Raw genomic sequence first — 12,344 nt, 5'->3', positions numbered from 1 at the left:
TACTCACTATTTATCCCATTTCCAGTAAAATACTGTATAACGCAGATACTAGGAACAGAACTGTCTGTGGATTTTCAGCCCATCTAAAACATACAAGCTGCAATGTTCATGTACATGCAGTTGTTACATCACAAACGTACTGTGCTCTGAAGGGCTGCTGCCAAATCTGTCTCCAAAGCACACAAACTACAACTGCAGCAAAAGTGAGCGAACGCTCCCCAGGGAGCATCCATGCAGATACGGTATGCTAGGCACAGACCAGGCAAAGCCTTCTTTCTTTCTCTGGCCTTAAAGAGACTGTGCTGTTCTTGGAGGGAAGGTTCATCCCAAATTCCCCAATAACAAGGTACAGGACTGAAAAGGGGATGCATGGCCTTTCTTGACATCCTGGTGGATTTGGCTCACTGAGCCTGTAAAGTTACAAATTATTGATTCAATTTTACTTGTTAGATTGTCATTTTATAAAATAAAAGTATGAACATTCATCCATAGAATGTTGGTATATATACAGTGGTACAATACTAATGTATTGGTTCATTCAATAGGTCCATCCATTCCAATTTTAATGTATGGTGTTCTGGTGATGCTTATGTTTTTGGATTAGGAGTAATTTGTTTTTCAATGTTGGTGGTAAATCCTTTTTCTTATTTTTTGCACCCTCTTGAAACAAATGCTAATGCCTCCATGAAGTGTCAAAACAGTTGACAAGTCAAGACATATCAAAATGACACTGTTTTTGAACTAAAACAACTCAAATAAATAAATAAATAGACAAACACATACATAAGTAAATAAATTAATCAATTAATAAATAATGTTTTTGTTGTTTTTTTTTGGCCTCAAACCAATCATCTTGTACCTTGTGACATTACATTTTCCTAGGTGCTTTGTAAAAACAATTCACCTTTAATCCGCCAGTTTAATTTGGTTCAAAGATTTGAATTGTTGATTGGGAGTGTGTTTTTTTGTTGTTGTAATTTACCTTCTAAACTTTATTAAAACGTTTTTGTAATTGCTGTGTTGCCAGGTTGGTTGTGTTTTATCTGAAGGCGATTGGTGGATGCTTCCATACCAACCTGGCAACTTTGACTATGCGCTGGATACAGCAATCAGTATGGCGGACAGCGAAAGCGATGTAGATACAGAGGGACTTGAATCAGCCCTAGACTCGTTGTGTAACAGACATTGCAGCGACGAGTCGTCGCTGAAGAGCAAAAACTATTGCTCTGAGTTTTGTGAGGTAAGTTACACTCCATTTTGTTGCGTATTCTACCAATTCGGTGTCTGTTTATAGCTGACGCGTCTAGCTTAGCTAGCTAGCATTAGCCTCCAGACTAGCGTTATTAATACAGTTGTGTCGCTAGCGCCAGCTATGCCATAGCACACTAGATATACAACATAAGTGGTTAGCAGAAAGTAGAAAACATAAACGGCGCTCCTTGCAAAGCTAGTCGAAGTATTAATTGTGTTATCAGGGCGCCATACCTGGCGGTTGATAATGCATGGCGTTATAGCTACTCTGTTGAGCTAAGCTAACTAACGAGATGAAGACTTACAGCTTTCCGTATATTACTGTTTTTGTTAACACTCAGTTACGCGTTGAGTAAAATTCTCAATGTTTTGCTGTCCAATATTGTCTCTCAGGAATCAGTTAAATACCCCGAAGATGGTTAGCCATCAGATAATATAACGTGTCTTAAGATAACTAAGTGCTCGTTTAAAGAGCCTTACGACTGAATTGTCTGTGACAATTACACCAAATTTAAACTGCAACCTTGTTTTATGGAGCAGGCATTACCAATGACAACAGTCATTAAAAGGTAGTGAGTCCCACTGTAGGACCAACATGGATAATACAGGCCTGATATGATGAAGAGTTTGATGGCATTTCTATTCTATTCTATTTATAACTATTATACAACTATTTAAGATTGTTACACATATGGACATCATTTTAAACATAAAAAATACAAATGAATTCAAGTAGTGTTGAGCTACTATCACAACAGATAACTTACAGTAGCTTCTGCACTTTCTATTTAAATAGAAAATCAAAAATTGTAATGTCTCATTTGTAAAAGCATTTGAATTTCAAACCTGTAGTATCTTGGATCCACAAAGTAAGAAACTCTCACCAGTTTCTTGCACCGTTTATTCAAGCAAGTTACTCCAGCAGTTACATGATCACTGTAGTCTGTTCTAGCGTAAGTCTGCCTAACAATATTACATATACATATATGTATATATACATTATAATAATAGATAGTCAAAGGTCCACAATACCACATCTCATGACACGACCATCTCTGGTCTGAGCCCTGTAAGATACAGGTCCTGTGTCCTCCACAATCACTACAGGTATCTACTTAGACCTGTAACTGTAGTTGCGGATGTACACCTCATCCCCAAGAAAAAAACTCCTTCATTTACTGTGTGCGTCATATTGTTCTTTCTGTGTTGTTTCTTGTGTATCTTCGACTTTACATTAGGAAGCAGAATAGCCAGTGTTGAACGCAGTCTTCTGGACATAAGTTATTCCACTGCTGCAAACTTTGTTCAGATATTTCCCAATGGTTTTAATTGTCCTTGATATATTAGTAGAACTTGATTTGTAGAACTCAGGCTTTTATCAAGTAGACAGGCAGAATATAATTAATTAAATATAAATAAACTCAATTGTCAGAATGATTCTCTGGCATTATGAGACAAAACTGAAATTGTTTGCCAGAACTTTAAAATTCACCATCATCTATACTGTGCACCATGATTGGGGCAAAATCATTGGATCACCTGAATCATTGATGCTTCTCAGCTGCACATGTGTAGTGCATGTAATTCTTGTTGTATTAAAGTAACATGAGTGTTTTGTGGTGTTCTGTGTTCTTGTCACACAGCTGGTTGAGGAGTACACAGGGCAATGGCAAGTCCCTCTCCCTCAACTGATGGTGCTGCGTACAGCACTCTGCAGTTTCACCAAAGCCACTGCTGCCTTCCCCGATGACTGTCAGCACATCCACTATGTTCTCAGTAGTTTGGCCTTGTAAGTATTTAACTTGGAACTAAGATACTGAATATGTCATGTTCATGCTATATTTTCCACTCTAATTTGAACAGGAGATATGAACCTTACCTTTTAAACCTTTCACCGCTATTAACATTACATTACATGTCATTTAGCAGACGCGACTTACAGTAAGTGCATTTAAACATTAGGGTACAAATAAGAGCTAGAAGTAAGTAAGAGCTTCAAGTAAACCAAACTATGAAGTGCTAGTCATTTTTTTTTTGTCGTCGTCGTCGTCATCTTAGTTGAGGTAGAGTTGGAAGAAATGTGTTTTTAGTCAGCGGCGGAAGATGTGGAGGCTTTCCGCTGTTCGGATGTCGATGGGGAGCTCGTTCCACCATTTGGGAGCGAGGACAGTGAACAGTCTCGAGTTCAGCGAATGCCTCTGCGATCCTCTCAGTGAGGGGGCAGCAAGCCGGTTTGCCGATGCAGAGCGAAGTGGGCGGGCTGGGGTGTAGGTTTTGATCATGTCCTGGATGTAGGCTGGACCGGATCCGAACATAAATGTGGGGACATTTTTTTATTATAACAAATTTTTCTGATTAAGAGTAAATTCAAGACACAAATTGGTAAAGAATGGATTTGTAAATGCCATTAAACACCCTAAGCACAATTAAGTTTTGTTTTCGAGGTTGTTTTCGATTAACTCTTTTTTTCCCCCTCATTGTCTTACAGGAGCTTTTTTGAACTGATGCTGTTTTTTAGCAAAGAAGAATTTGTGGAAGACCCTTTGAAAGACATCCTTGATTCCTTTCAGGTGACAAAACTGACCCATCCTCTATCCTTTGCTTGCTTCTTTCATAGATCTTAAAAGACCTAGCTGCTGTCTATCAATAAATGTGCTCAGTGTTAACAGTTATAAACAACCATTCCACGCAGTTATATTGTCTAAATAAAACTACTTTATTGTTTGCAACTATTACTCTGTTTCACTTGGCCACTTTAGACCATAGTGTCTTAATTTCAATGTTTCACCTTTACAAAAAAAAGTAAAAAAAGTTTTACTACTCTTTGCAGGAGTGTCACACTCAGCTCCTGAGGCACAGGAATGGCTACTTTCAGCAAGTAAAGCTGGTCATCAAAGCAGGAGGACCATGGGAGAATCCAGTGTTGCAAAGAATCTTGAAGGAGGCAGACTTGCAGTCAAAAGATGGTGAGCCCATTATCATATATAACAGAAGGCATGAACACAGAGAAATGTGTTGTCAGACCTCAAAGGGTGTTCAATAACAAATGTAAAGTATAACAAATGTAGCCAAATCTGTGGGGATGATATGAAGCAAGACAGTTCAAGTTCAGTTTTAACTTTACTTTATTCACTTCTTCCTAATACAGCCAGAACACGCTGTTAGAATTAGTGGTGAAGCTGCTACTGTGTTTTGTTCTAAACTGTGAATGGTGATCTTTTCTATAAACATGACAATTTACTGGAGACTCGGATCACTTGTCCCATATTTCAGTTTCCTGGATCATGTCATGCTCCCTGCAGTTGTTTTTGTTGTCTGTTTTGATTTTGTTTCATCTTAATTTCTTAATTTACTCAGTGTTCCACAGAACAGCACAACTGTATTAAAATATATATTTTTTCTTTATATATAAGTGGTTTTGAAAGTGTGTATCATATTTAAGCACATACATATTTTTACATTTGTACATTAATACTCCAATTTTATATATATATATATACATATATATATATATATACACACATATATATATAAAAACACATGTTATTCCTTCCTGTAGTTGAGGAATACCTGAGCTCAGAGTTGCCTGTATTCTTGGAGCTGCGGGTCCGGTACCTGCAGGCCTGTGAAAAGTTGCAGGAGGCTATGGCACTTTCTAAAAGCTGCCTGGAAAATAGTGAGGCCGGCAAGCACCTGTTCTTCCATCAGGCCTACTTGACCTGCCTCTACAAGGCCTCGCTTCATGACCATCTTCACAAGGAGGTAGGAGTAAAATCAGCAGCACAAACAAAGCAAAGGGCATTAGCCTCCATGGAAAAAAATAAATGGGATAGTATAAATGAACATGTTTGTACTTTAACATAGCCGAGGAGGAGATGGATATAAATAATTAAAATAGCCAAAGTTTAGAAAATAAAATAATAACTTTGTGGTCTAAATAGATAATAGATGATTTAATAGAATGAAATATACAAATCCACCAGTAAAAACTGAAGTAAAAATTGTAAAGGCATATACATGGCTTATTATTTTACAGAAATGCATTCTTTAATAACATATCTACAATAAATATGATGTAAAATGTAATACATTTTAATTTATCTTCTAGTGTGTTTTCATGTGTGCCTCTACATGTCTTCCTTAGATGGCAGTGATAGATGGTCGTGATGCAGTCGAGATCATCTGCAACACGGAACGCGTTGAAAAAGATGAGCTCCTGTTGTCACTGTGTAAAACTTTCCTTACCCAGTATCTACACAATGGAGACATGTATTACATCTGGTAAGTATATTTTTCAGACAATTACATTGTGCTTACAAATGAATAGCTCATTGATTGTTATTATTGAATAAGTGGTTTCTCTAGCTTTCGTCATATTCCCTGGAATTTCCCATTGTTTGCTCCTGTGAGGAAGGAATTTGAAAGTATGCTGGTTGTACAAACTGTTTTTTGTTTCATGATAGTATAACAAAACAAGATGTCTTGGACTCACTGTCTTCCTGTAGGGACCTGGTCTTCATCTGGAGTAGGTTGCATCTTAGGGCCCATTCCTCAAGACCAGGCTTCCTGGCTGAGTGCTTAACATTGGCCTCCTCTGCTACCAATGTTAGAGCCATCTTCCCTTTCATCAAACTGGTCACCACAGAGGTGAGACATAACACTCTCTGATTAGAAACAATTCAATGTTTCAATTCAATTTGTTAAGCTTGCAACTGAAAGGTAGTTTGTCAAGTTTGTAATATTTTGAACTGAAAGGAATCGTATTCAAAATCTCGTACCACTCATTCCCTTTTTGCACATTTGTAAGAATACATTTTAAAATTATACGTTTGCTGTATACAGACTTTATTCAATACCTGTATGATCACGTTTTTTTTTAAACATAAATAATTCCAAATTTAAAAACTTTTATCTACACAGAAGCCCTTTTGCGGTAAAATATTTTCTTCTGGTACAATAGAGGGAACAGAATTTAGAAATACAAGAAGGAGTCCCTGACTGAATTATGAAATATAATTTTTTTATACCGAGTATAGATTCATGTTCAAGAAATAATATTCAATAAATAAATCTTTTGGTTTTTTTTTACAGGTGGGTGGTGATGGAATTGAGGTCTGTGTCGAGCTTTGTGCCAGGGCTTTGCACCTGTGTGACATACAGGCGGATTCTGTTACCCGATCATTGGTCTGCAAGACCATCGCCTTCCTTCTACCGCATGATCTGGAGATCTGTCGAGCGTGTGCGCTGTTGGTCTTCTGTCAAGAACGCAGCCTGGAGGCTTACCGAACCGTCTGCATTCTTTACATGCATCCTGACCAGGACCAGAATCCCCACAGCAGTCATGTTCGGACCAATGTTCGCTTTCATATTTTGCAGGTTGGATTGGGGGAGAATGTCTTGTGTCTTGTCCATTTGTGATATTTATGAACCTGTACGTAACACTTTATATATTTGTTTTGCAGATGTTGAAGGAGCGCCTGTGCTTTGACCCTGAGTTTTGGAACATCCTCACCCTCAGGTCCCATTGCTTGGAGTTGATAAGTGACAGCGTCCTGAAGGCTGCTGTTCTCAATGAGATGATGGAAGAAGAGAAAGTATACAGTGAAGAGCTGTCAACAAATTGTTTGAATGAGCCATGCACCCAAGATGTCAGTGTGCCCCAGTGCACTGAAGTTACATTAGTGAACCAAGACCCTCCAGAAGAGCAGATTGTAGATGAACAGGCAAGGCAGTGTGTTTCCCCGTCAAATAATGCTCCCTTGAAGAGGAGAAAAAGGAGGAGAAGGCTGCGAAAGAGAAAACATGCTGTGTCTGATGATGAGGCAGAACCTGGTGATGACCCAGAGTTCAAATACAATCTACAATCCACCTTGCCGGCTAACAAGCCAATGTATTCACTGAGACGCACTCACACTAAAATGGACAGTTCTGCATCTGCAAAGCTCCCTCTTAACCGCAAGAGAGAGTATTTGTCCAGATGTGTGAAGAGCCAAATTTTGAAAAGGAAAGGTCGGAAGAGACGTTGGTTGCAAGGCCTTCCAAAGCTGGAGCAGGTACAGACGGTCCTAGAGAAGTTGGTCAAAGTTAAAGGAAAGAAACGGGGAAGGAAGCCTTTAGTCAAAGTGGAATTCTCTTACCCTGATAATGAAATTTTTCTTTCTGGAGATGAATCTGGTTTTGAGGAGAAACCTGACACAGACAATAAAGAGCTGGATGTGCCTCATCTGGACAATGAACTTAAACCAAAGAGTGAAGACAAAGAGAATCAGCTTGAGTCATTAAAAGACCTTGGAGATGAAAGTGGACCTGTGAAAGATACCGACATGGTCTGTGTCAACAGTGACAGTGAACACACCCAAGAGGAATCGGAAACACAGCCGGACTCTAAGCTTAATGAAGGTCCTCCGAGTGAAATTCCTGCTGTCGAAGGGGATCCTGAGCTCGATGGACCACTCTTGGAGCTAATGGACTGTCCAATAGAACTGCAACACTGCTACTCTCTTACTTTCAGAAACCCTGACGGTGACGAATTGCAAGAATCCATAGCACCAGATGAGATTAATGGAGATTCAGAACAGGAGCCACAACCCCCCATGGAAACAGAAGTCTCAAAAACTAAGGTCAGTTTTTATTCTTTAATTACTATCCAAGGGATTTGATGATGTATGTAATTGCTTACCAGTAATGAAGGCAGATAATACAGTTGTTCTGATGTGTCATGTTTGGGGGTTTATTAGCTCTTCTGTTGATTTTTTTGATGTCTAAATTGTCTAATTTCTGTGTTGTTTTTTTTAATTCTCCAGCCAAAAATCAAGAGAACTTGGAAGGACAGACTACTTCGCACTCGACAGTTTGCCCATATGATGCACCATTGCAACATCTGCCGTAAAGACTATAAAGGCTTGAATATCATGAGGCACGCTCTATCACACCTCAAGAGTAAAAGACTGAGATGTATACTGTGTGGAAAACGCTTTAAACAGTTTTCTTTTGCCAAAAAGCATGTTCTGGACCACTTTGATGAAATGTACAAGCCCACTGATAAGAAGCCCCGCACCGAGGACACCCCACTTGCAAATGGAGTAGTAGTGAATGAGGAAAATCCAAATCAGCCCCAGATTGAAAATCAGACTTCTATTGCGAAAGAGGAAATCCCTGAACGGAAAACTGGAGGCAAAGTGAAAGTTTCCAGCCTCAAGAGGGAAGAACGGATCATCAGAAATATCCGTACCCTTATCAAAAAGACATCTGTGCTTCACAAAAAGTGCAAGAGCCCAAATTCAAATATTTTTAAGAAGGTGGAATTCCAGGATGAGCAGGTAGTCATTAAAGATGGCCTGGTGATTATAAAAGATCCATCTGTGATCGAGAGGAACAGTCAAGACGAAGAGGGGAAAGATAACCCAGTCGGAGAGAATGGCTGTGGTTTGGACATCACGTATCACTTGTGTCCATCGGAGACCTGTGATAGAGTATTTTTGAGGACCAGTTCAACACTAATAAAGCATGCAATCAAATGCCATATTAAGGAAGACAATGTGCTGGAGAAGACTTTCGTTTGGGCCAAGCACAAGTGCACCCTCTGTCTCAGGTAAGATGAACAACAACAACGCAGGCCTCACAGCCTAACATGCATGGACTTCAACATGATTATTTTCATATAACTGATGTGAATGACTAACTTTGAACTACCAATAGAAAAATGGTGCATCCTAAAAAGAAAAGTATATATCTGTTCTATTAGTCAAAGCAAATAATAAATTGCTAGTTATAGTTGTAATTATAATGGTGGAATAGAAATGTGGGAATTTGGATACTTTACACGTCCTTAGTAATGTCTAATAACATATTCCCTGTTTTACATCTAGTATCTAAATCATGAAGCTGTTCAGGTGATGAATCAAATGGTATCATTCAACCTTTTGGCAAATGCATGTGTGACAAGTAAAAAACCAGGGACAAGTGGTGACAAGGCAGTTGAGATCAAAGCAGCAGTGGTTAAGCTGATATACGTTAAGTATATAGTATATATAAGTTTGTTTTTCAGTGTTTGTTTTGGCCAGTCACAATATCATGAGCGGAAAATCAGGTAAATCATATTAGGGTTGCACAACTTGTCAGTTGTGGTAGGAAGGAGAAAGAAGGAAGAACTCGTACATATTTGTACAAATGCACATCCATTCATTTTTTTTCTGTAATAAATAAATATTTTAACTTATTATATTGACTGTGCTTTCCTCCAACAGGCAGTTTCAGTTTTTCCAGAATTATAAAGACCACATGAAGCTCCATGATGATCCTCTCCAGCACTTCTGCTACCATCTAGACTGCAGCCAGCGTTTCATGACTCAGCAGGAAATAAAGGACCACATCAGGACTCATGAGCCCTTCAGACCCCAGTGTCCCTTCGCAGACTGTGAAAAGCTCTTCTCCACCCTTCACCCTGGCCTCTATGACCATGAGTGGAGACACTACATCCCAGCACCTCAAAGAGAGGAGATGGAATTGGCAGCGAGTAGACAGAAAAACCAAAGTGCAGACGCTCCGTGGAAGCAGAGAGTGAAGGTTGAGGAGTTGTGGCTGCAGAATAAAAAGGAGCAGAGGGACAGTTCCACCCCTCATCATGTTGAGGCCTTGAATCTTGAGGAACTAGGGGAAATGAGCAAAACTGCTGCGCAGCATTGTGATGTAAATGATCAAAGTGGCGGTGAAGTCTATTATGAGCCTTCAGAAGACAACAAACACACACCCATCAATGGATATGAGGAAGAGGTGTCAGACAGTGCGACCTCTACCTCTCTTGGTGCCGCAGCAACCACTCCAGACAAGAAGTCTCGGAAAAGAATGCCTGTCCAGGTGGACCCTTTGAATGTCAAAGACCTTGAGCATTTGTCTACTTTGTCTGAGGGCGCACAGCAGAGACTGGGAGAGCCACACATCACCGAGCACAAAACCTTCAAACCCGAAGATCCCACCTACGCAACTTTTGTCAAAGCCCCCTTCATACGGCCGCCGCCCTCCACTTACCTGGATGAATCTGTGCTCTCGATGCGCAAGAGGAGGTCCACTGAGGCGGCGGCCCCGAGGAAGAATATTTACTGGAACAGTAAGAAAAAGGAGACTGAGCCAGAGAAGGCGAAGGACGTGGTTAACGTGATCTCCCAGACGAAGGTCAGACATCGATGTGACAAATGTTTGTCCTTCTTCAGCAGCTTGGAGGAATTGACAAAACACCAAGCGCTCAAAAACTGCTCTTCACTCTTCGGCTTCGATTCAGATGATGAAAGTAAGTATAACTTAATTCACTCATTATACAATTGAAATGTTTATCAACTCATTGTATGATTACCTCTAAACGTTTGAACATTGATTTACTGGATAAACTTTTTTTTGTTTTAGGTTAGTAGTGCGTGTAGTGGAGCTGTAGCTGGAACGACCCTGACACTCATCACCTGGCTCAGGAACACAAAATAACACTGGAAGCCTTCGTACGAAAGAAACCCAAACACTGTACTTTTATTCACTTTTTGAACACCTGTTTGTTAACAAAGGCAGGACATGTGCCAAAACGGTTAACTGGAGCATTGAATTCATTTATAAAACTTCAGGAGCAATACATTTAAAATATAACTTCAGAAAAACTAATATTTCTTTTTTTGTTAAACTACAGAATGCCTGAATAGAGGGAGACAAAGCTCTCTAAATCAGAATTAACTGGGAAAAACTTAAGGAGTCTTAGTCTCACTAATCTTATTTGTATTCATCATAAGTTAAAAGTACTAGTACATGGCTTGATTATTGACTTGCACATGTATGCTGTCGTTTGCATCTCCCTGCTTCACACTGGCAAAAGTCCCCTGCAGAATTTGATAAAGGTACAAAAAGGATTTCTTTAAATGTCATATCGTTGAAACGCCTTATTCAGAACAGGTATTAACCCAAATCCTGCGTCATCAGCGTCTCCGCATCCGTCTCCAGTGACCATTTGTGATCAAATCTTTCTTCTCCTGCTTGTGTTTCTGCAAACGGACGTGTACGTAATTTCCGTTAGTAGTCAAATTATGTCCAACCATCCAGTTCAAATGTTACGTACATTTGAGTTGATGCTTTTTCAGTGATGTGTTTGGATTCACACTGCTAAAAGAACATGGCCACATGCACCCACATGACCTGGGTTTTATCCACACTTGTTCCAACCAGTGTTCTCCTCATGCCTCGTTGGTAAAGACTCATTGATAGAGGCTCCTAGAGACTTAACAGAGAGGATTTTACATGTAGTTCATTATGGCCAGTGTTTCTAACTGTATGAAATATTGTAAAAAGAAAAATCACAGTAATGAATGGACAGTTGAGCAGCACAGAGAAAGTACAGTCTTCCAGATAAGTCATGTTTTGTTCTTCGAGAGAGGGTTTCACAATGTTTATTAGACATGTCAATAACTGGATTCTCAAAGATATAAAATTTACTTTAACTCCTGGAAAAAAAATCCTCTAAACCTTTGTCACCTAACAGCAACTTTCCGAACTGTAAGATGAGCTACATGTGTGTTATTTGAGGTCGGGCACATCTTTTTTTTTACCTACAACTTCTGCTCATAGCATTATATGAATTTTTGGACTGATTGAAGCTGAAACCACGTAAATCTGCTTTCATGGCGTCACGTAAATTCTCTGTACAGCGTACGTGTCGCCACTTTATTAGTGCCAAGACTGAATCAGTGTCACACTGTAGGTGAAAATTGAAACCTAACACAGCACCACTTTACTTTGAATTTCAAAGTGTATCATTGTTACTCAGTGTAACTCCATTGTCATGTATTTTATTGTGTAGAATATTTAACATTGGTCCTCTTATGTATATATATTTTTAAGATCTGTTTGATAACTTTTTACTGTCATCTTTTTATGGGACTGTGCACTTCGACCTGCTTATTTATATGTACAAATGTTAATAGCCTGGATTTGTAAAGGTAATGATTCATCATCTATTTTTCTTAAGAAATTATGTGATTAAATTTGTTCGAATAAACAAATCACTCTGTCTGCTGTCGTGGATGATAATCATGCTTCAGGTTTATATCTATTGTTGCACA

The 12,344-nt window shown here is 39.2% G+C and overlaps 1 protein-coding gene across 1 annotated transcript; it reads left to right on the top strand.

Moving 5' to 3' along the window:
- Positions 1–1,089: 1,089 nt before the first annotated feature.
- LOC122758381 lies at positions 1,090–12,294 on the top strand. Its single transcript, XM_044012535.1, has 12 exons — positions 1,090–1,240; positions 2,895–3,040; positions 3,740–3,821; positions 4,082–4,217; positions 4,811–5,013; positions 5,396–5,532; positions 5,757–5,898; positions 6,343–6,627; positions 6,714–7,871; positions 8,055–8,842; positions 9,498–10,537; positions 10,651–12,294. Exons 1-12 carry the CDS (start codon positions 1,115–1,117, stop codon positions 10,653–10,655), a joined length of 4,248 nt encoding a protein of 1,415 aa, XP_043868470.1. The 5' UTR covers positions 1,090–1,114; the 3' UTR covers positions 10,656–12,294.
- Positions 12,295–12,344: the final 50 nt, after the last annotated feature.

This window comes from Solea senegalensis, linkage group LG2, assembly GCF_019176455.1.
Source record: "Solea senegalensis isolate Sse05_10M linkage group LG2, IFAPA_SoseM_1, whole genome shotgun sequence".
Taxonomy (NCBI): Eukaryota; Metazoa; Chordata; class Actinopteri; order Pleuronectiformes; family Soleidae; genus Solea; species Solea senegalensis.
Note: the sequence above shows the minus strand (reverse complement) of the source record. Positions and strands in the feature narration are given on the sequence as shown.

What these genes read in the sequence shown, in the direction of transcription:
- LOC122758381 (XM_044012535.1), top strand. Translation starts at nt 1,115, where the DNA reads ATGGCGGACAGCGAAAGCGATGTAGATACAGAGGGACTTGAATCAGCC. An exon ending in GTTCTCAGTAGTTTGGCCTT is followed by an intron (nt 3,041 to 3,739) that starts GTAAGTATTTAA and finishes ATTGTCTTACAG; the next exon opens with GAGCTTTTTTGAACTGATGC. An exon ending in GGAGACATGTATTACATCTG is followed by an intron (nt 5,533 to 5,756) that starts GTAAGTATATTT and finishes GTCTTCCTGTAG; the next exon opens with GGACCTGGTCTTCATCTGGA.